Raw genomic sequence first — 20,493 nt, forward strand, 5'->3', positions numbered from 1 at the left:
CTCTCAAACGGCTAACTCCGACCGCTCGCGGCTCAGGCCGAGGGCCTACGTGAAACAAACTACCCCAGCTCGTAGTTGGTTCAAAAAGGCAGCTAGAGATGCTGCTGACAGTGTGTCTACAGACATTACCCAAACAAACAAAAACCGACTCGGAGAATGAATGCACAACTGGGAAATAGTCACTTATAGATAATATGTCAGTCAGGTGGCTAGCTGCCGGCAGAGACTTCCATTGCAGTAAAGTTCAAGGGCTCTGTCTAGAAGGTTGAAGCTAGAAGGATGAAGAATGAAGCCAACTTTAAACGGAGCAGGAGCAAAAAATACACTACTAAGTTCTCATACACTGAACAAAAAATATAAATGCAACATGTAAAGTGTTAGTCCCATGTTTCATGAGCTGAAATAAAAAATCCCAGGCATTTTCCATGTTGTGCACAAATTTGTTTACATCCCTGTTAGTGAGCATTTCTCCTCTGCCAAGATAATCTATCCACCTGACAGGTGTGGCATATCAAGAAGCTGATTAAACAGCATGATTAGGAGTATGTCTGTCTGTAATAAAGACATTTTGTGGGGGAAAACTCATGCTGATTGGCTAGGCCTGGCTCCCCAGTGGGTGGGCCTATGCCCTCCAAAGCCCACCCATGGCTACAACCCTGCCCAGTCATGTGAAATCCATAGATTAGGGCCTAACACATTTATTTCAATTGACTGATTTCCTTATATGAATAGTAACTCAGTAAAATCGTTGAAATTGTTGCATGTTGCATCTATATTTTTGTTCAGTATAATAACTTTGCTTTACAGAGAGTAGGTTACTGAGGCAGACAGTGATGTAGCGCTCAGTGTTGATGAGGCTGAGGCAGGCTGCAATGCATGCAGGATGAAGCAGAGGAGCCAGAGAGAGAGAAAGAGGTTAGTACAATGGTTCCCAAACTTGGGGCCCATGTAGCATCCCCTGAGAAAATCTGTACTTATCTTATGAAAAAAGTTTGGGGGAAAAAATGACGTTTCCATATGAACATCTCCATATGGCCTATCTTCCCTATAGGCCCACATTAAAATGCAATCAACATGTAAACAATACAGTTCTAAAAATGTCAACTGTACGTGTCAGTGAATCATTTCTCATATTTCCCCCCTTTCAGGAGTATAACATCACAATTGTATAGCTAATAGGCTAAGTGTTTATAGATGGACTGAGGTGAATGAACCTACAGCAGCCAAGGTGATAATGGCTGGGGACACTTCCGGACCTGACTAAAACTCAAACCCTGGTTAGGGCCCTGTAAGGACAGTATCTATCATGTAAGGAGGAGGAGGATGATGATGATGAGCGCGAAACTAAGTAAGGTGTTTGCCAGTGTTTATTGAAATCTTAGGATTAAGTGGTCTCTATAAGTGGTGTAAAAAACCTTGCACATGTAGGCTTGTTACCATTTTTTAAATGTTGTTTATTTCACCTTTATTTAACCAGGTAGGCAAGTTGAGAACAAGTTCTCGTTTACAATTGCGACCTGGCCAAGATAAAGCAAAGCAGTTCGACACATACAACAACACAGAGTTACACATGGAGTAAAACAAACATACAGTTAATAATACAGTAGAAAAATAAGTCTATATAAAATGTGAGCAAATGAGGTGAGATAAGGCAAAGTAAATACAATATAGCAAGTGAAACACTGGAATGGTAGATTTGTAGTGGAGGAAAGTGCAAAGTAGAAATAGAAATAATGGTGTGCAAAGGAACAAAATAAATAAATAAATACAGTAGGGGAAGAGTAGTTGTTTGGGCTAAATTATAGATGGGCTATGTACAGGTGCAGTGATCTGTGAGCTACTCTGACAGATGGTGCTTAAAGCTAGTGAGGGAGATAAGTGTTTCCAGTTTCAGAGATTTTTGTAGTTCGTTCCAGTCATTGGCAGCAGAGAACTGGAAGGAGAGACGGCCAAAGGAGGAATTGGCTTTGGGGGTGACCAGAGAGATATACCTGCTGGAGCGCGTGCTACAGGTGGGTGCTGCTATGGTGACCAGTGAGCGGAGATAAGGGGGAACTTTACCTAGCTAGATGTAGATGACCTGGAGCCAGTGGGTTTGGCGACGAGTATGAAGCGAGGGCCAGCCAACGAGAGCGTACAGGTCGCAGTGGTGGGTAGTATATGGGGCTTTGGTGACAAAACGGATGGCACTGTGATAGACTGCATCCAGTTTATTGAGTAGGGTATTGGAGGCTATTTTGTAAATGACCGCCGAAGTCGAGGATCGGTAGTATGGTCAGTTTTACGAGGGTATGTTTGGCAGCATGAGTGAAGGATGCTTTGTTGCGAAATAGGAAGCCAATTCTAGATTTAACTTTGGATTGGAGATGTTTGATGTGAGTCTGGAAGGAGAGCTTACAGTCTAACCAGACACCTAGGTATTTTAATTACCCCCTTAACAATTACCCCCTTAACCCTTATTGGAGCAGTAGTTAGCAGGTCTGGGGATGATTAGGTGGCCATGATGGTATGAGCAGCAGATTGGGAATTTAGCCAGGACCATGGGGTTAACACCCCTACTCTTACGATAAGTGCCATGGGATCTTTATTGACCACAGAGAGTCAGGACACCCATTTTAACGTCCCATCTGAAAGACGGCACCCTACGAAGGGCAATGTCCCCTTCACTACCCTGAGGCATTGGGATCTCCTTAGACCAGAGGGACGAGTTCCCCCTATGGGACCTCCAACACCACTTCCAGTAACATCTGTTATCCCATCCAGGGACCGACCACGACTGACCCGGCTAACTTCAAAGGCAAGCCAGCAATTGGATGCAGGGTGATTCCTGTTCAACATGTTTTCCTGGACCAGTTGATCTGGGGATCATGGTTCCATTTACTAAAAGTTCTTAACTACTGTTTATAGACTTGTTGAGTCATGGACCTGTTGAGGATGTATGAAATTCTGCACACAACCTCATGTCTAATTGGACAAGAAAATAAAGTAGACAGGAGGCCAGGTGGGAGAGAGAAATCAGTGCCTGTGATGCTCTGACGTTTCACTCTGCCCTTCATTACCGGTGATTGTACTATAACATTGAGATATCCGGTAATCGAGAACCATGCGGTCACGGTTCAGATATCCTGCCCATTGTACAAACATGGCGGGAGACTGGGAGGTAGCCAAACAGAGCAAGGTTGGATTGAGACAGCGGGCACAATGCAATGGTAGCTGATTACCCATATTGGGGGTAAGGTAACTGTGCCTTTGGATGATCCAGAATATACTATACTAACCTTGCGAATGAGCTCAAGAAATGCATGAACCACGCTTGTGTCTTCTGTTGTGACTAAAGATAAAAAAAAACAACCGGACCACCAATCATTTAAACGTTTGTGTGGAAAAAGCATAAGGGCCTTGCGGTTTCTTAAGATCTCAAATAACTCAAATGAATACTTAATGATAACTGTCTATGAATTGAACATGAGCATTTGCAATGTTAATGGGTTGTACTATGCGCCAGTTCTGGAATGAATAAATGTTAATGGCATTATAGGATTGCTTTCTCATGGTTCCTTTGAATTGGTTGAGTTGGGGATGTTGACTTGGATACTAAAACATTTCAGAGAAGCAATGCACAATAAGTTTGTGTTTGACTGTTTGGGATGAAGATCAACACCTTCAAATGAAGGTTTATAAAGCCATGCAAGCTACAGTAATTAGATGTTGGTAGCTATATTACCCCAGATCTCAGAGGAAGAATGACAGGATGATTAACAGATAAAAACCAGTGTCCAATCAGTGCACCAGAGTTAATGATATTGGGACACTCAATATGTGGATCTGAGCACAGGGACACTCAATGAGTATGTGAAACTTAGACTACTACAGAGATACTTGTTCAGGCCTTTGGTAAAGTTAACTGCGGTTCATGTCCAATGTTTCAATTTGTGGGAATTGTGTCCTTGTTTCCTTAATAGGTTTGGTTGATGGGAGCTTTCTCTAATTACCAAGTCACTGAAAACAGTCAGCATTTCAAGTTGATCATTGTATCCTGTTTTGAATATACATGTACAAAGTGACATACATTGAATGATATGTAACCCTGCAGTTAAAATCAGAATTGGCGGAGGGGGAATTATTCCTATAATCTGCTCATAGACAACTTCTAAACTGCTGGCCAACCAAGAACATTCCCTGAATTGATTTTCTTTCAGTGTTTAGTGCAGGTTTTCCCAAACTCAGTCCTGTGGACCCCAAGGAGTGCACGTTTAGTTTTCTGCCCTAACACTAGACAGCTGATTCAAATTATTAAAGCTTGATGATTAATTGATCATTTGGATCAGCTGTGTAGTGCTAAGGCAAAAACCAAGATGTGCACCCTCGGGGGTTCCGAGGACAGAGTTTGGGAAACCCTGGTTTAGTGCTTTAATAACTCTCCACAATGTAAGGTCTAAAACTGGACAATGTAATAACACAGGATATTATGTATGAACTCATCAGGTCCTGTCAATGCCAAATACATTTTATGTTGCTTGGTGCGCAGAATAGTTAGTACAAATTAATAAGAAATTAGAAAGTATAAATGAATCTATCACTAATTCAAAAAGTTACATTTTTACAGTCACAATTCACATAACACTGTTTGAATAAAGGTCCATTAGAACTGTAATGTACAACCTGGTAATAAGGAATCAACTATTACCAGTCATGATACCTCTGGTGTTAAAGTCACTTCAGCAGTCTTTTACTTTCAGTCTGCCTCTGAAATCAGAGTGATGCTTGTATATTCAGGATGGTGTGTGTCTGTCTATAAAGTGCTTGCCATTTCCACATCTGTGACAGCAGTCATACTCAGTGTCTCTGGGAGTTTGGAACCCTCTGAACACTGGGTGCTGGTTGCCGCTGGTTACCTGGTAGGGGCCCAGGGATTCTGTGGCCCCTCGGGGCCGGGGGGCTGGTGACAGAAGTGGGAATTTGAAGGTCGCTCTTTAATTGATGTGCTCTGTGTTCCCCACCCTTCTTTTCTCTATCTTCTTAGAAAGGGACAAGGGGAGAGGAGAGGCATGATGACATAACTTGGTGTGAATCAAATTTTCAGATACTAAACAAACAAAAAAACTGCTAACTAAATGTCCTGTCACAGTATTCTTCTCACCCCTATACGATTGCTGAGAGGCGTTGTTGTTTCTCTGTTGCCGCGGTGCTTCTGACCGAGCGTTTTGAGCCTCCTCTAAATCCATGGCAGCTTTCAGTGCTGCCATTTTAGTCTTCTTCTTGTTCTCTTCATTTTGCTGGAAGTAAAGAAGCAGCTACTATACAGGAATGGCCCCAAACTTTCTGATCGAGATTACAGGGATCACGGAATGTCGAGTTTAAGCAGTGTGGATGTGGATCCATAACTGCCTCTAATTCCCCACCTGAAAAAATATATGACTGGCCTCTCTGCCTCCTGCTTATGTTTGTGATATTTGTAATATTGTAGCTTAAATATACTCTCATATCCTAAATATCTGGCACTTCCCTATAACATTTTGAAATGTTTATTGAAATCGCAGCAAAATGGGCTGTCCGTCAGATAATGTAACCTCAGCTGCATGCAGGAAGGCTGTGGGACCCTTGTTATTGACAAGTGAGTGTGTAGATTTGATCCGGTTAGAGAAATTATATACTCTGGCAATTGCTGCTCTCTGGTGGACAGACTATGTCAGTGCAAGTACCACACAGGGAATATTAAAGATACTGTATCAGCGTCAGAACCTTATTGATGGTATGACTTACGGTTTGAAGTTTCTTCTTTAACTCCAGGTTGGCTTGCTTGTAGCTTTTGGATGTAGACTGCAAGTAATAAATGGCCAAACTGTGTGGGGGGGAACAAATACCAAATATTTTATTTTACATCGTTACCTTGTATATAGCCTGGGGACTGCCTTGTGGATCATTAGCCCTGACTACTCACACCATCAGCAGTAGGAAAGGCAGCACCAGGCCAGGGTTGGAGGCGTAGCTGAACACCTTCCCAAACCAGGCAGGGAAATCAGATTCCAGCGTCTCCTGGATCACATCAAACATGCGGCTCTTCCCACTGTAGTGGAGAAATCAGAGATGAGAAACGGTCATCACACAACAAACAACTGGAGTGTGTGTGTGTGTGTGTGTGTGTGTGTGTGTGTGTGTGTGTGTGTGTGTGTGTGTGTGTGTGTGTGTGTGTGTGTGTGTGTGTGTGTGTGTGTGTGTGTGTGTGTGTGTGTGTTTACATGCATGTCTTGTCATATACAGAATGCAGGTGTTTATCTGTTACCTGAAGGGGCCACAGTCGAAGGAGGGGGGGATAGTGACTATTGTGTAGATGGCGGGCAGCGTTGAGAGGAAGAGGATGACCAGTAGCATAGCCATGTAGAAGTTGTTGGAGCCTGAGGCCTTGAACACCCTCTCCTGGGGAACATTACAGCACATGACGGCCCAGCACTGCAGGTACATTGACACATGCAGTCTCAGCACGTTCAGAGCAGGCAGGCAGGGGGCATAGAACGCACCCATCCTAGCAGAGAGAGAAAGGAGGGAGTTAATCCTTGGGAGGGGGGGGAGTTATTTTAAGATTGTCATACCAAGGATCATTTAGCTATTTGATTGTGAATTTTAGGACCCTTTAAGTATCCACCAAAAAATCTATTCAAAATATTTAATGAAACACTGAATTTGGCCTTAGTGCTATTAGCCCATAGAAACACATTTTATTACAGATTCAGAAATGGAAAAACAGATAAAGACTTTGAGTATGTGACTGCAGAGCGCAGAAGCCACAAGGCATAAGCGTGTATTGCACCCGCGGGCGCTCTGGTTTGAATATACAGTCGTGGCCAAAAGTTTTGAGAATGACACAAATATTCATTTTCACAAAGTCTGCTACCTCAGTTTGTATGATGGCAATTTGCATATACTCCAGAATGTTTTGAAGAGTGATCAGATGAATTGCAAAGTCCCTCTTTGCCATGCAAATGAACTGAATCCCCCAAAAACATTTCCACTTAATTTCAGCCCTGCCACAAAAGGACCAGCTGACATGTCAGTGATTCTCTCATTAACACAGGTGTGAGTGTTGACGAGGACAAGGCTGGAGATCACTCTGTCATGCTGATTGAGTTCGAATAACAGACTGGAAGCTTCAAAGGGAGGGTGGTTCTTGGAATCATTGTTCTTCCTCTGTCAAACATGGTTACCTGCAAGGAAACACGTGCCATCATCATTGCTTTGCACAAAAAGGGCTTCACAGGTAAGGATATTGCTGCCAGTAAGATTGCACCTAAATCAACCTTTTATCGGATCCTCAACAACTTCAAGGAGAGCGGTTCAATTGTTGTGAAGAAGGCTTCAGGGCACCCAAGAAAGTCCAGCAAGTGCCAGGACTGTCTCCTAAAGTTGATTCAGCTGCGGGATCGGGGCACCACCAGTACAGAGCTTGCTCAGGAATGGCAGCAGGCAGGTGTGAGTGCATCTGCACGCACAGTGAGGCGAAGACTTTTGGAGGATGGCCTGGTGTCAAGAAGGGCAGCAAAGAAGCCACTTCTCTCCAGGAAAAACATCAGGGACAGACTGATATTCTGCAAAAGGTACAGGGATTGGACTGCTGAGGACTGGGGTAAAGTAATTTTCTCTAATGAATCCCCTTTCTGATTGTTTGAGGCATCCGGAAAAAAGATTGTCCTGAGAAGACAAGGTGAGCGCTACCTTTACTGACTTTATTGTCCCCATGGGCAAATTTTGTTGCAGTGTCATGTACACATTTAAAGTGGCGTTTAAATACAAAACAAAATTGACAATACAACTTTCATAAAAGTTACAAACCAATAAAAATATAAAAAATATAATTATAATAAATAAAGAAATAAAACATTTTTTTTAAAAGACTAGCCTGCTGGCCTTACAGAGTCGATAGGAACATTAGCCCGAGCTATTTAGGAGGGATATCACACCTGGCACAAATGATTGTATAGTTCTGTTTTTCATGCTGAGGGGTGCCCTATACCTGTGCCCAGAGGGGAGCAGTTTAAAGTCCAGGTACAGGGGGTGGCTTGGGTCTAAAATGATTTTAAAAAATGAAATAACATCTGTGAGTTCATCAAGATCAGAGCTGCTGTCCTCAAATACCTCCCACATGGTACAGTCAAAACACCCCTGGAGACCAAATTCCTCCCACATGGTACAGTCAAAACACCCCTGGAGACCAAATACCTCCCACGTGGTACAGTCAAAACACCCCTGGAGACCAAATACCTCCCAAATAGTACAGTCAAAACACCCCTGGAGACAAAATACCTCCCACATAGTACAGTCAAAACACCACTGGAGACCAAATACATCCCACATAGTACAGTCAAAACACCCCTGGAGACCAAATACCTCCCACATAGTACAGTCAAAACACCCCTGGAAACCAAATACCTTCCACATAGTACAGTCAAAACACCCCTGGAAACCAAATACCTTCCACATAGTACAGTCAAAACACCCCTGGAAACCAAATACCTTCCACATAGTACAGTCAAAACACCCCTGGAGACCAAATACCTCCCACATAGTACAGTCAAAACACCCCTGGAAACCAAATACCTTCCACATAGTACAGTCAAAACACCCCTGGAAACCAAATACCTTCCACATAGTACAGTCAAAACACCCCTGGAGACCAAATACCTCCCACATAGTACAGTCAAAACACCCCTGGAAACCAAATACCTTCCACATAGTACAGTCAAAACACCCCTGGAGACCAAATACCTCCCACATAGTACAGTCAAAACACCCCTGGAGACCAAATACCTCCCACATAGTACAGTCAAAACCCCCCTGGAGACCAAATACCTCCTACATAGTACAGTCAAAATCCCCCTGGAGACAAGTGATACTGTTGTCATTCCAGATCTGGACAGTTTTAACTGTGTGTTTCTCCCTCTCCAGGAGCCGACAGTAGGTTGGCCTGAGGTAGACCACATTGTGGTCTGATGTCCCCAGGGGAGGTCTGGTGGTGGCAGAGAACGCCTTTGGTATTGTCCCATAGCACAAATCAAGACTCCTATTTTTCCTAGTGTGACATTTCACATACTGGTGGTATGTGCGCAGGACTTTGTGCAAGGTACAGTTGTTAAAATCCCCTAAAATAAATGTGGGTGCTTCGAGGGAGATTCCAGTTTCTGTGACAGATTATAAATAATCTCTGATGCCTTTGTTATATTAGCTTTCGGTTGAATGTACACAACATTAACAAACAATTGGGGGAACTCACGGGGCAGATAGTAAGGTCGCAGTGACACAGAAAACAGTTCAATGTCGGAGGTACAGAGTCTCTCTCTTACCAGGATCGATTTACACCACTGGTCCCTGACAAGCAGGCAGACGCCCCCACCGTGAAGTTTCCCTGTGACTGTCAGATCACGGTCCGCTCTGACCAGAGCCGGCCGGCTCCACTTCTCTGTCCGGGACTCAGTCATCCAGCCAAGTACCATCAGTCCTGTGTCATGCCAACAGTAAAGCATCTTGAGACCATTCATGTGTGGGGTTGCTTCTCAGCCAAGGGAGTGGGCTCACTCCCAATTTTGCCTAAGAACACAGCCATGAATAAAGAATGGCACCAACACATCCTCCGAGAGCAACTTCTCCCAACCATCCAGGAACAGTTTGGTGACGAACAATGCCTTTTCCAGCATGATGGAGCACCTTGCCATAAGGCAAAAGTGATAACTAAGTGGCTCGGGGAACAAAACATCAATATTTTGGGTCCATGGCCAGGAAACTCCCCAGACCTTAATCTCATTGAGAACTTGTGGTCAATCCTCAAGAGGCGGGTGGACAAACAAAAACCCACAAATTCTGACAAACTCTAAGCATTGATTATGCAAGAATGGGCTGCCATCAGTCAGGATGTGGCCCAGAAGTTAATTGACAGCATGCCAGGGCGGATTGCAGAGGTCTTGAAAAAGAAGGGTCAACACTGCAAATATTGACTCTTTGCATCAACTTCATGTAATTGTCAATAAAAGCCTTTGACACATATGAAATGCTTGTAATTATACTTCAGTATTCCATTCTAACATCTGACAAAAATATCTAAAGACACTGAAGCAGCAAACTTTGTGGAAATTAATATTTGTGTAATTCTCAAAACTTTTGACCACGACTGTACAAAACGTCACACGGCAAAACTGCTGTCAAATGTCCTATAATTCCTTCAAATGCATGACCAGGTTGCCTAAATGCAAGGCACATTTGCAGCTCCTAAGTTGTTGCTGAGAAGCTCTTGCCTTGTTTTTAAATGGATAAATATCTATTTTTGTACATCAGCCCCTGTATGTGTTCATTTAATTCTACATACCAGCGGGACACCTAGCCTTACTTTACTATCGGAGGACCTCTCATACGTGGAGGTGCCACAATAAGATTACAGCAGCAACCGCCTACCATATCATGCCTTGGTTGAAGATCAGGCCCAAGACATTTCCACTGACATCAAACTCTGAGTAGGAGGGCTTACACAAATGAAAACAAGAATAGTCAATGTCTGTGCAATTCATCAAATCAATGACCAAATCATAAGGTATTATAAACTGGGTGATTCGAGCCCTGAATGCTGATTGGCTGAAAGCCGTGGTATATCAGACCGTATACCACGAGTATGACAAAACATTTATTTGTACTGTTCTAATTAAGTTTATAACAGCAGTTTATAATAGCAATAAGGCACCTCAGGGGTTTGTGGTATATGGCCAATATACCACGGCTAAGGGCTGTATCCAGGCACTCTGCGTTGTGTCGAGTATAAGAACAGCCCTTAGCCGTGGTATATCGGCCATATACCACACCCCCTTTGGCCTTACTGCTTAATTATAACACATCTCTGAAACCAGTCATGACACCTTAATGGGCGTTTCAGTATCATTCAAAGCAACCTTCATCCCACATTTATTCAACATCATTCAACAGACCAGACTTCAAGTAAAGTGTTACCCCAAAAGCAATATCAATGTAAGTCAATGCAATGACAAAATGGATTTGAAGTGTGGCTTAAACAGGCTTCAAGCCTAAATACAGAGTAGAGCAAAGTGGTCAATCCAGAGACTCACAAATCCAGCCTCCAAGTCCCAACACCAGCAGTAGTTGAGGAAACGCACCAGCACAGCACGCAAGAAGTCACCGATCAGCAGCGTGATGTAGGTTGTCATAGTATCCGACACAATGAGTCGGACAAATTCCTACATATTACCAAAGTATATTAGATGGCAAATAATACACACATCACCACAGTACATTTACGCTGTAGAAATGATACTAAACATACACAAAATAATCATGAATGCATTCCCCCCCTTCCAATTCACCCAAACAAAAAGCTATTTATCATTACCAGACCTGGATTCAAATAGTATTTTACCATTCATTACCTGTCCCACCATGGTTTCCCAGCAGGGTCCTCGTGGAATGTCGGCAGGGTGGACGGTGATGGGAGGAGCTGTGCTATTCGCTCCCAGGGTCCCGTTATACAGACTGGCCTCCCATATAGTCATATTAAGCTTCAGCACCTCCTCCTCCTCCCGCTTCAATCAACAAAAACAAAACATTTAGTGCTCAATTTAAAGACAGGTGTCGTATCAGCCTGTTTCCCCATCTACAGTAATAGTGGGTCGATACTTGCGTATGAAAACCTCAGGTTTAAACCGGAGGTTTAACCCAGCTGCAGGTTAAGACTAGTAACTCATTTGTTACCTTTGTGGAAATAAAACAAAGGAACATGAGAGGGTTACACTTGTTCTAATAAAAGTGAAAACTAGATGATGATAAAACGGTGTAAAATAATCATCTGAAAATAACCGTAGAATACGTTTTGGGGTCATTCGTATTCATATTGTTAAAAACTCTTTACAAAGTGTTCAAGGAACCCTAGAGGGTTGTTGGTGGAACCATTAGAAGATAAAGGGGTTTTAGGTAGAACCCTTCACGGGGGTACATGGTGTAACTAGCCACAGGCTTCCAGATTTACTTTGAGGTTGATCTCATCCATGAGTGCGATGATGAAGGTGTAAAGGTTCCCCAGGAATAGGGCGAAGATGCGTCCCAGCTGCCACTGTAGAGCAATGCGGGGGTGATAGTTCTCTAGTGCACTGATCACATCAAACAGCATGGGACAGAACATCCCCAGGAGGGACATCACCATGTTCACCTGACAGACAATAACACGCACACAATACAGTATACTGTTATTTACACCTATGAATAAATGAATATAAACTCAATCACACAGACACGCAAGAGCATACAGATCGCACAAATAAACATAATCAAGGTACTGACATGTAAATCAGAAAGGGCTGGTGGGAGGAGCTATATGAGGACGGGCTCATTGTAATGGCTGGAATGGAATCGAGGAAACGGAGTAAAACAGGTCGTTTCCATATCTTTGATGTGTTTGATACTGTTCCATTTATACCATTCCAGCCTTTAAAATGAGCCCATCCTCCTATACTTCCTCCCACCAGCCTCCTCTAAGTCAAACACACACACACACACACACACACACACACACACACACACACACACACACACACACACACACACACACACACACACACACACACACACACACACACACACACACACACACATGCTTGTACCTCATTCCTCTCCCACCAGCTATGGCTCTCCAGTCCCTCTAAAGCAAACTTCTGGGAGCGACGCACCACAAAGTAGATGAGATATCCACTTCCTGCTAGACAGCACAGCACCAGGAAGTTGGCCAGAACCCGCAGAAAACGAGTCAAGTGGATGTTGTCATCCTTCCTGCTCTCCTGTTCCTCCAGAATGGCCTCCTAGGAAGTTGGAATCACAAGGGCAGAGAACACACACACACACAGACACACACGCACAAACACACACACACACACACACACACACACACACACACACACACACACACACACACACACACACACACACACACACACACACAGAGACAACCAATCAAACATTACCATACATAACTAATGTATAACAGGGTGGAGGTGCCTTTATTAAAGTATACAGAGTTGTCATGTGAAATGTGTATGCTTTCCTATTGGTCCGTTTGAATTAATTGCTTGTGTGCTCTGATTTGTTGCAGGAGTGGCTCTGGAGAATGCACATCTACCTGTTTCTATAAAATGGTACTGCCTTTCCTGAAAAGGATAGAACTTCTGTTGCCTCCGAGTCCCACACCAGACCTATGGTAGCTGCAAACTGACATTCATTCCCAGTTGACAAATCTTCTGTCCAGTCTCTGTGTTGCACATGTGTTCATTGCAAAGGGTCTATCAGAGTACCAAACGTGTACACATATGCAGCAGTGTTCTAGAATATTGGACGGTTGGCATTCCTACTTTCGAATTATCAGCGCAGCTCAAGCAATTTCTGGCAACACATTGAAATGAATAGAGGATGCTTACTGGGAGACGCAGACGGTGGATTCATACCTACCTCACAATGGGACTCCGAACTATCTCGTCTCAGCGTCTGTGGACTGTGATTTACATATCCTGAGTACAACTTGTGTTTGGTAGCTGTGGGGACTTGGAGACAGTCAGCAAAGGTGTTGACTGTGTAACTGTACAAGGGCTTGATTACGTATTGCATAAAGCACTTTAAGTCTTTACAACCCTTTTGATATGTACTCTTACTAGATGCGTTGTGTGAAGTTTGCTGTGCTTAGACTTGTTATCCTGATATGTGCTGTACCTGAGCTACACTACCTGAGAATTGCATATTGCATGTTACACTGAAATTATTACATCTGCCTTTTGATTGCCACTTTAAGCCCGTCAGCCTATACAGCTTGTAATCTATTTTAACCCTAGTTGTTTGAAATAAACAATATTTTTGATAATCCTGTCCATACCGGTACCCAGTGCAGAGGGGTATCCTAGATCTACTCAGGGAAGGGCCAGACTACCACATTTGGGGTGTGTTTATTAATACACAAGCACCTTTTCCCCATGCCTATCACTATTTGTATTTTATTAAGTCATACAAAAGTTACATTGCGTGAATTTTAAAGTGCATTATTTCATTACTAAATGTGTCATATGATATTTTAGCATGACTATTTTTAACACACAAAAAAAAAACATTTAATTAAATATTTTATCAGTCGTCTTCCTCAAACGAAGGGGATGATGACACAATCTTTGCGAGAGGGACTGAGGGGGGAATCTCATTTCATTGGTCCTCTACTTGCAGCTCAGTCATTTCATTCAGGGTAAGTGGAGTCAGTTGTGAGTTAGCCTGCCCCGGAGCGGTTAGTTCTGAACGATTCGTTGCCATAGAAATGTACATGGCTAAAAGGTGAGCCACTTTTGTATGACTGGTTATCCCGAGTTGAACTCAAAGTTGACCAAAGTTACCTCGCTAACTCCTCAACCCTTTCGTATGATATCCCCCTAGGTCTCTATTGACCCTGCCCTATCCTAGTACCTGTGGTGGTTACACTAACATGTGTTTACCTTAAAGCTGGTGGTGATGGAGGCAAACTTGTTGTCGGCTGTCTCAGGGTTGCCGATGAGGTAATCCCAGCTGGTAAACATCTTCCAGCTGAAATTGAAGCTGTTGTTGTCTCCACCCCCATCCTCATTAGCATTCCGGGCCATACTTTAACACATTTCATAATAAATAGAAGAAGCGTCAAACAATAACAATCAGAAATCATCAGACTTGACTGAGACTCTATCTGTTTCTCACTGGAAATGTGATCAATGTTTAAAAAATGTTTTTGTCACAATTGGCAGAAAGTGCACACACCAGGGTCATTTTAATTTGGCACCAAATGGAATACAACGGACTGAGACAGAGAAGGACCTGGACTTGTCCAATATAAAACGCTCATTTTAATTTCCTGTTTTTGCACAACCTTGTCGAAATCCCCTGGTGTGTGGGGGAGGGGGGGCTTTGAGGACCACTGAGAGACCAGTAAACATACAGGTACTCACGTCCTTATCACCACCATATAGCTATAGGCCACAGTTCCCACGCCAACCAGGAAGTAGGAGAGGGGCATGCGGAACTTGAGCCAGCCAATGGCGCGCTGGCTGTTGTAGTAGCCATAAAAGAGGACAGAATACTGGGCGTAGCCCTGAGACACACACATGATTCAGATTTCATTCAGTATTAACAACTTCTTGACAACTTTAAAAACACCATGCGCGCTGTGCGGCACACACACATAAAGAGTCATGTTAGTGGTAAAATTACACAGTGGTCACGTTACACAAATAAACAATTATTAATGACCCCAAAGTCCCATAGGACAGCAAAGTCCATGGCGTTGGCTTCGTCAGCTCTAGGGACAGTCTTTCTGGGCATGCTACCATACGGCCTGCCCATCAGAGCCTAGACAGAGATAAAGAGTTAAAGCATCTGTAGGTACTTGAGATGCTACTAGAGCCTGACCACTAAGACATCATTTCAATGTTAAGTTTTGATTTACATTTGGTTGAGTTGTCAACTAACATGAATACAACCTGAAATCAACATCAAAAATGTCACCATGTCATTGGATTTAGGTGAAAAGTTGGGAGAAAAAAATATGAAATTCCCTTACGTTGATTACTTTTTGCAAATCCAATCAGTTTTCTACATTGATTCAATGTCATCTCATTGAATTGTTTTATTGAAATGATGTGGAAACAACGTTGATTCAACCAGTTTTTGCTCAGTGAGTGGGGCCTCCTTTATAAATAAATACAAATTCTTCATTTTTATATAAAATTACTGTATATGAGGAAATGTGAATTATATCATGTCTACACCGAAGCCACAAAATGTTGGCCTTAAATTCTGGCCCGAATTCTGATTTGAAGATCAAATGGCCCCCTACCTCTGGCACCATGACCAGGCCAAACGTCAGCCCAAAGAGGATCATGTTGATGCCATACATCCACCTCAGGAATATGAAGTAGGAGGCAACCGAGGAGCCAAAATGGCCTGTAGGAGGCACAAAAACACAGTCATGGTACTGTGTTTCATCACACTGAGGAGAATTACATAAATCAGTCGATCACAGAATGACTTCCAAGGACTCCAAGGGGGTCGGCAAGAGGGCCCCAGGGTCCTCAAAGAAGTGACACACAAATTAGAGAAACAGGGCGTAAGGAACAGAGGTAGCTAACTGTGTGCTAACCTTTTCAGCGAGGTTGAAAAAAAAGACAACCAGGAAGCACCAACAAAACCTTGTAGGGATACAAAAGCAAGAGGTAAGAGACATACTTACTCTCAATCTCTTTGATTTTCATCTCCCATGGAACGCAAGCAGTTTTGAAGTTTTCAAAGTCCCTCTGAAACTTCATCCATTTCTAACAGCAAAACCAGCAGTGTCATGAAATAGATCCCACATAGGCTTGCTGACTATACTTGTGTTGTAAAGGATCATAGATAACTGGTAGCATAAACATGACACAATAAAGAACACATAAAAACATTGGTCCAAGTATCGACAAATCAATGCCTTTGTCACCTATAAGAGATGACTGTCCTCACCTTCAACATCATGACTTTATATGCATACAGTTTTCTGCTCTTTCCTTTCCCAAGAGCTCCCTCATATTTCTCCACAAACTCATGGGACTCCCTGTGAAATATGAGGCAGGATTAGTTACTGGTACCGGTACTGGTAAAATAAATATAATCATATTGCACCATACTCCATGCTCTGGCTACTCTGTGCTCCTCCAACATGCTAAACAAGCTTCCTGGTTCCATTACATACCAACAGCTACATTAATACCCTTTTCACACTACTGAGCCGAGCCAAACAAAGCCGAGCTGCAATGTGCTGGCCTGGCTATGCATCGACTATAATTGCAGGGACCATGCTGGAAAGGACAATGTGACTGGGAAATATCTGAGACCACACAATATGTTTCGGAATCGAGACATACTGTAGAGATGGATAGACTTGCCACAAAGCCTGTTTTAGCATGGACAGTGCCGTGGAAGGCTTTAACCATTCTACATTAGTCAACTGGGTGAGACTTTCCATGGGTTAAGGAAGGATCACTCAATTCCATCCAGGTCAGCGGGAGAGATCAGCCAATGAATCATACTCCTGGGCAACCCTCCCAGCATTGCAGGTGACAGTAAATTACTAAACTAGGCTTTATGCCTGTTCAGACTATGGCCTTTTCTCAATTGCATACTCCTCGATTCCTCTCTACTCATCTCTTTCTCAAAGTCCATTGGATGAGAAAGCCAGATGTCCCTTTCAGTTTGTTTATTAACCGCCAATTAATCCACAGAAGTATAAGAAATGGACAACATTAAAAAGGCGATAGCACTCAATGGCACTGCCCACTGAGGCGTCTAATGACAAAGATAGGTGTAACCTCTTTCTATTTTTATGGGTCAGCTCGACACAATAGTGTGAAAGGGGTAATAGTTTAGGCGCTGGGGAAATGCATTTGCTTTAGAGTTGGGGTGATCTCAGCACCGTAGAGTTAGTAGTTTTTTCCTCATGGGCCAAGGCTTTCCTCTTAGGGTTGAGATAAGTTTCTTCCTCTCATCCACTTCCTCCTTCAGCTTCTCCAACTCCTCGGGAGACAAGACCTCTGGTTTCTCCTCTCCCTCTTTCTCTTCCTCATGCTCCTCTTCCTCTGATGACTCATGCTCTGAACTGAAACAGCAAGAAAAGTAGTTTTGTTTTTGTTTGTAAGGTTGGTGAAGGTAGAGGGCAACATTTTTGTCACGCAAAAGATAATTATAGAGATTCTTATCTGCAATCCGCAATTTAATGTGAAACTTTTTTAAACAATGTGCATCATGATGAGCCGATTATTTAACCATGCCTAGTTTAGTACTTTGCACAAGGAATGTCATGATGACATGTGATGATGGGTTGTGAGCTGTATATAAACGTGTAATGAATAACTCCAGAGTGGCTCAATGGTCTAAGGCACTGCATCTCAGTGCTAGTGGTGTCACTACAGACCCTGGTTCGATTCCAGGCTGTATCGCAACCGGCCGTGATTGGGAGTCCCATAGGGCAGTGCACAATTGGCCCAGCGTCGTTAGGGTTTGGCCGGGTTAGGCCGTCATTGTAAATAAGAACATGCCTGGTTAAATAAAAAAACTTCACTGCCCTTTGCTCATATAAAATGTTAGCCACAATGTTTTGAAATGCAATGCAAGATTGTACGCTCAGGACCTTACCTTGTCTCAACCCGTTTTTTCTTTTGTTTCTTCTCAACTTTCTCTCCGCTTCCATTGTCCTCCTTTTTCTCATCTTTTTTTGAGCGTCCATTTTTCCTCTTCCCCTCGGTATCCCCATCCTCCTCTCCTACAACCTCCATCTCTTTTTGCTCCAGTTTTCTGGTGTTTTCATTGCTGAAATCCTTTTGAATTTTAGCAACCGTGTCATTCTTTACTTCTTCCTGCCTCTCATCCTCTCCCCCTTTCCCTTTCCCCTCCTTATCCCTCTTTTTTCGTCCTCTCCTCTCCTCTCTTTCTGGTCTGTCCTCCAATTCCTTTCCTTCTTTTCTTGCACTGGAAGCTCTTCTTGTTACATTTCTTCTTCTCTTTCTGTCCCTCTCTTTCTTTCTCTCCTTCACTTTTGCCCTCTCCTGCCTCCCATCAGAGTCAATAACTGTGTCCTCTTCATCTGCAGTAAAAACAAAAAATAGAGGCATGGCAGTCGTCATACTAATATTTTAACCAAACAATAATATTAGAATCCAACAATTCGAAACAGGAAACAAATGAAGGGCTATCTCCTGCCACCTAAAGTTTCTTTGAAAATACATTTACTGCTAGAATAAGATGAAAGAGGGAAAAGAGATAGACATGCCAGTAGGTGACAGATAACCAACCCCAAAATGACCCCTAGCCCTGTGAGATCTGAGTGGAATTTAGATGTTCATTTTATATTCGCTCCACCTTGCCATCTGATAGGCTAGGTGTAATTTTCACCATATGGCTTTTACCTGTCAAATCCTCTCAGATCTCCACAATTTCATAGAGGTAGGGTCTTGACTGGGGATTGGGCACAAGAGTCACTTCTGAAATGGAAGATTATTTTGTGATTTGTTGAGGGACAGGCACAGGCAGCATTTCAGTTTAGTAGGCACTCGCACTCAATCAAACCATAAAAAGGAAAAAACTGCTAATTTCTTTGTTCAGCCTTTTTAGCACTTTGCACTGTCACCTTTTGTATTATTTCGGGCAGGGAATTCAATTTAAATATATTTTTGCATCTCGGCTTCCTTGTTTTTTTTTTCCTTTTTATGGTTCGAATGCAAGTACCTACAGAACTCCACAGATATTTTTTCCCTCACACACCAGCCCCCATTCAGTCCTAGCCTGAGCACAGACCTTCACACTGGCTTTCCACAGGTAGCAATTCAGCCACGTTTCATACACAAGATACTGTATCTTATCAACTGTGACTCCTGTCCATGTTGGTCACTTTACTCTATTTCTTAACATACCACCCACTCTGCTCTCTTCCATCCTTTTTGCCCTCCCTCCTTCCCTCCTTCTGATGCAGGCTGTTGTCAGAGAGCCCTATTAATCCGGTGGTAATTGGGGACACAGGTCGTGAGAGGGGGACTGAGGAGTGCACAGGGTCGTGTGACGAGGATTTAGGCTGTAAGAGTGGGGAGCAGAGAAGGAGAGTGTTTCCTGACTTGGACACAATGCCACATGTCAACACCTCCAGCAGCCCCTGTCTAGTATTCCCCAGCCAACCCAGCCCCTGATAAAATACTGTGAAAGCTTGTATACTTTACATAGAAATAGAATGACTAGAAGTTTGTGTAAACCAGAGGGATTGACATGTCTTGCCAAAGCAGGTGACCTTCACTAGGGCAGAAGAGGAGAGACTGGGTGGAATTCAACCGTAAAGCATTTCCATTAAGAGCAACAAATCTCCGTGTACACTGCTTCGCATTTTATCCTTGTCTGTGAGATCTCACCAAACTTTTTCAATTTGTCGTTCGAATTCAACAGTTGTACAGGGCAGGTATGCCAAGTTTACATTTTGTAGGCTTGAAAATGCAATTTGTTTATTCTCCTCCAGCCTTGGTGAAGTGAAAGCTATTCCATCATTTTACTGTACTTGCTGAAGCAGAGAGTAAAGGTATGCTGCTGCATGTGATTGACAGTTGGAAGAAGGTATCAACAATCACCCAGCCCAAGGATCTACTCACCTGCATCCTCCAAGCCAATGCTGACTGTGGGTTGAAGAGAAACAGTCATTCAAAACAGTTGTGTATCTCATATGTTATATTCATGGACATGGTGGAGATGACAAAGACGAGGATATCTAAACAACTGAATCCATTGCAAACATTCACAGTGCAGTGCTCCCACTGTATCATTTTACCTACCACTTATTAACAACCTCAATAAGGGACAGGTAAAGTGATGAGGGAGGTGACAATATGAGGACCTCAAAGGAAGTCAACTGGAGGAGAGGGCTCAAGCCTGTATTCATAAAGCGTCTCG

General features: G+C 43.1%; 1 protein-coding gene across 1 annotated transcript; it reads right to left on the reverse strand.

Moving 5' to 3' along the window:
• Positions 1–4,429: 4,429 nt before the first annotated feature.
• Positions 4,430–20,201, reverse strand: tmc1 (transmembrane channel-like 1). Its single transcript, XM_029761913.1, has 20 exons — positions 20,196–20,201; positions 19,483–19,633; positions 18,202–18,649; positions 17,483–17,665; positions 16,534–16,624; positions 16,268–16,349; positions 15,875–15,981; positions 15,289–15,387; positions 14,988–15,130; positions 14,505–14,649; positions 12,645–12,839; positions 12,014–12,193; positions 11,418–11,570; positions 11,100–11,228; positions 10,438–10,505; positions 6,284–6,523; positions 5,942–6,067; positions 5,764–5,842; positions 5,141–5,276; positions 4,430–5,018 (listed from the first exon to the last, which is right to left on the reverse strand). The coding sequence occupies exons 1-20, from the start codon at positions 20,199–20,201 to the stop codon at positions 4,837–4,839; spliced, it is 2,943 nt and encodes a 980-aa protein (XP_029617773.1). The 3' UTR covers positions 4,430–4,836.
• Between the last annotated feature and the right edge of the window lie 292 nt (positions 20,202–20,493).

The sequence above is a fragment of the Salmo trutta genome, chromosome 9 (genome assembly GCF_901001165.1).
Source record: "Salmo trutta chromosome 9, fSalTru1.1, whole genome shotgun sequence".
Taxonomy (NCBI): Eukaryota; Metazoa; Chordata; class Actinopteri; order Salmoniformes; family Salmonidae; genus Salmo; species Salmo trutta.

Excerpts from the sequence above, each read along its gene's own strand:
- tmc1 (XM_029761913.1), bottom strand. Across the intron at positions 17,666-18,201 it reads AAAAAACGGGTTGAGACAAG|TTCAGAGCATGAGTCATCAG; the intron begins GTAAGGTCCTGA and ends TTGCTGTTTCAG. Across the intron at positions 10,506-11,099 it reads GGGACTTGGAGGCTGGATTT|CCCTCCTACTCAGAGTTTGA; the intron begins GTGAGTCTCTGG and ends CATTTGTGTAAG.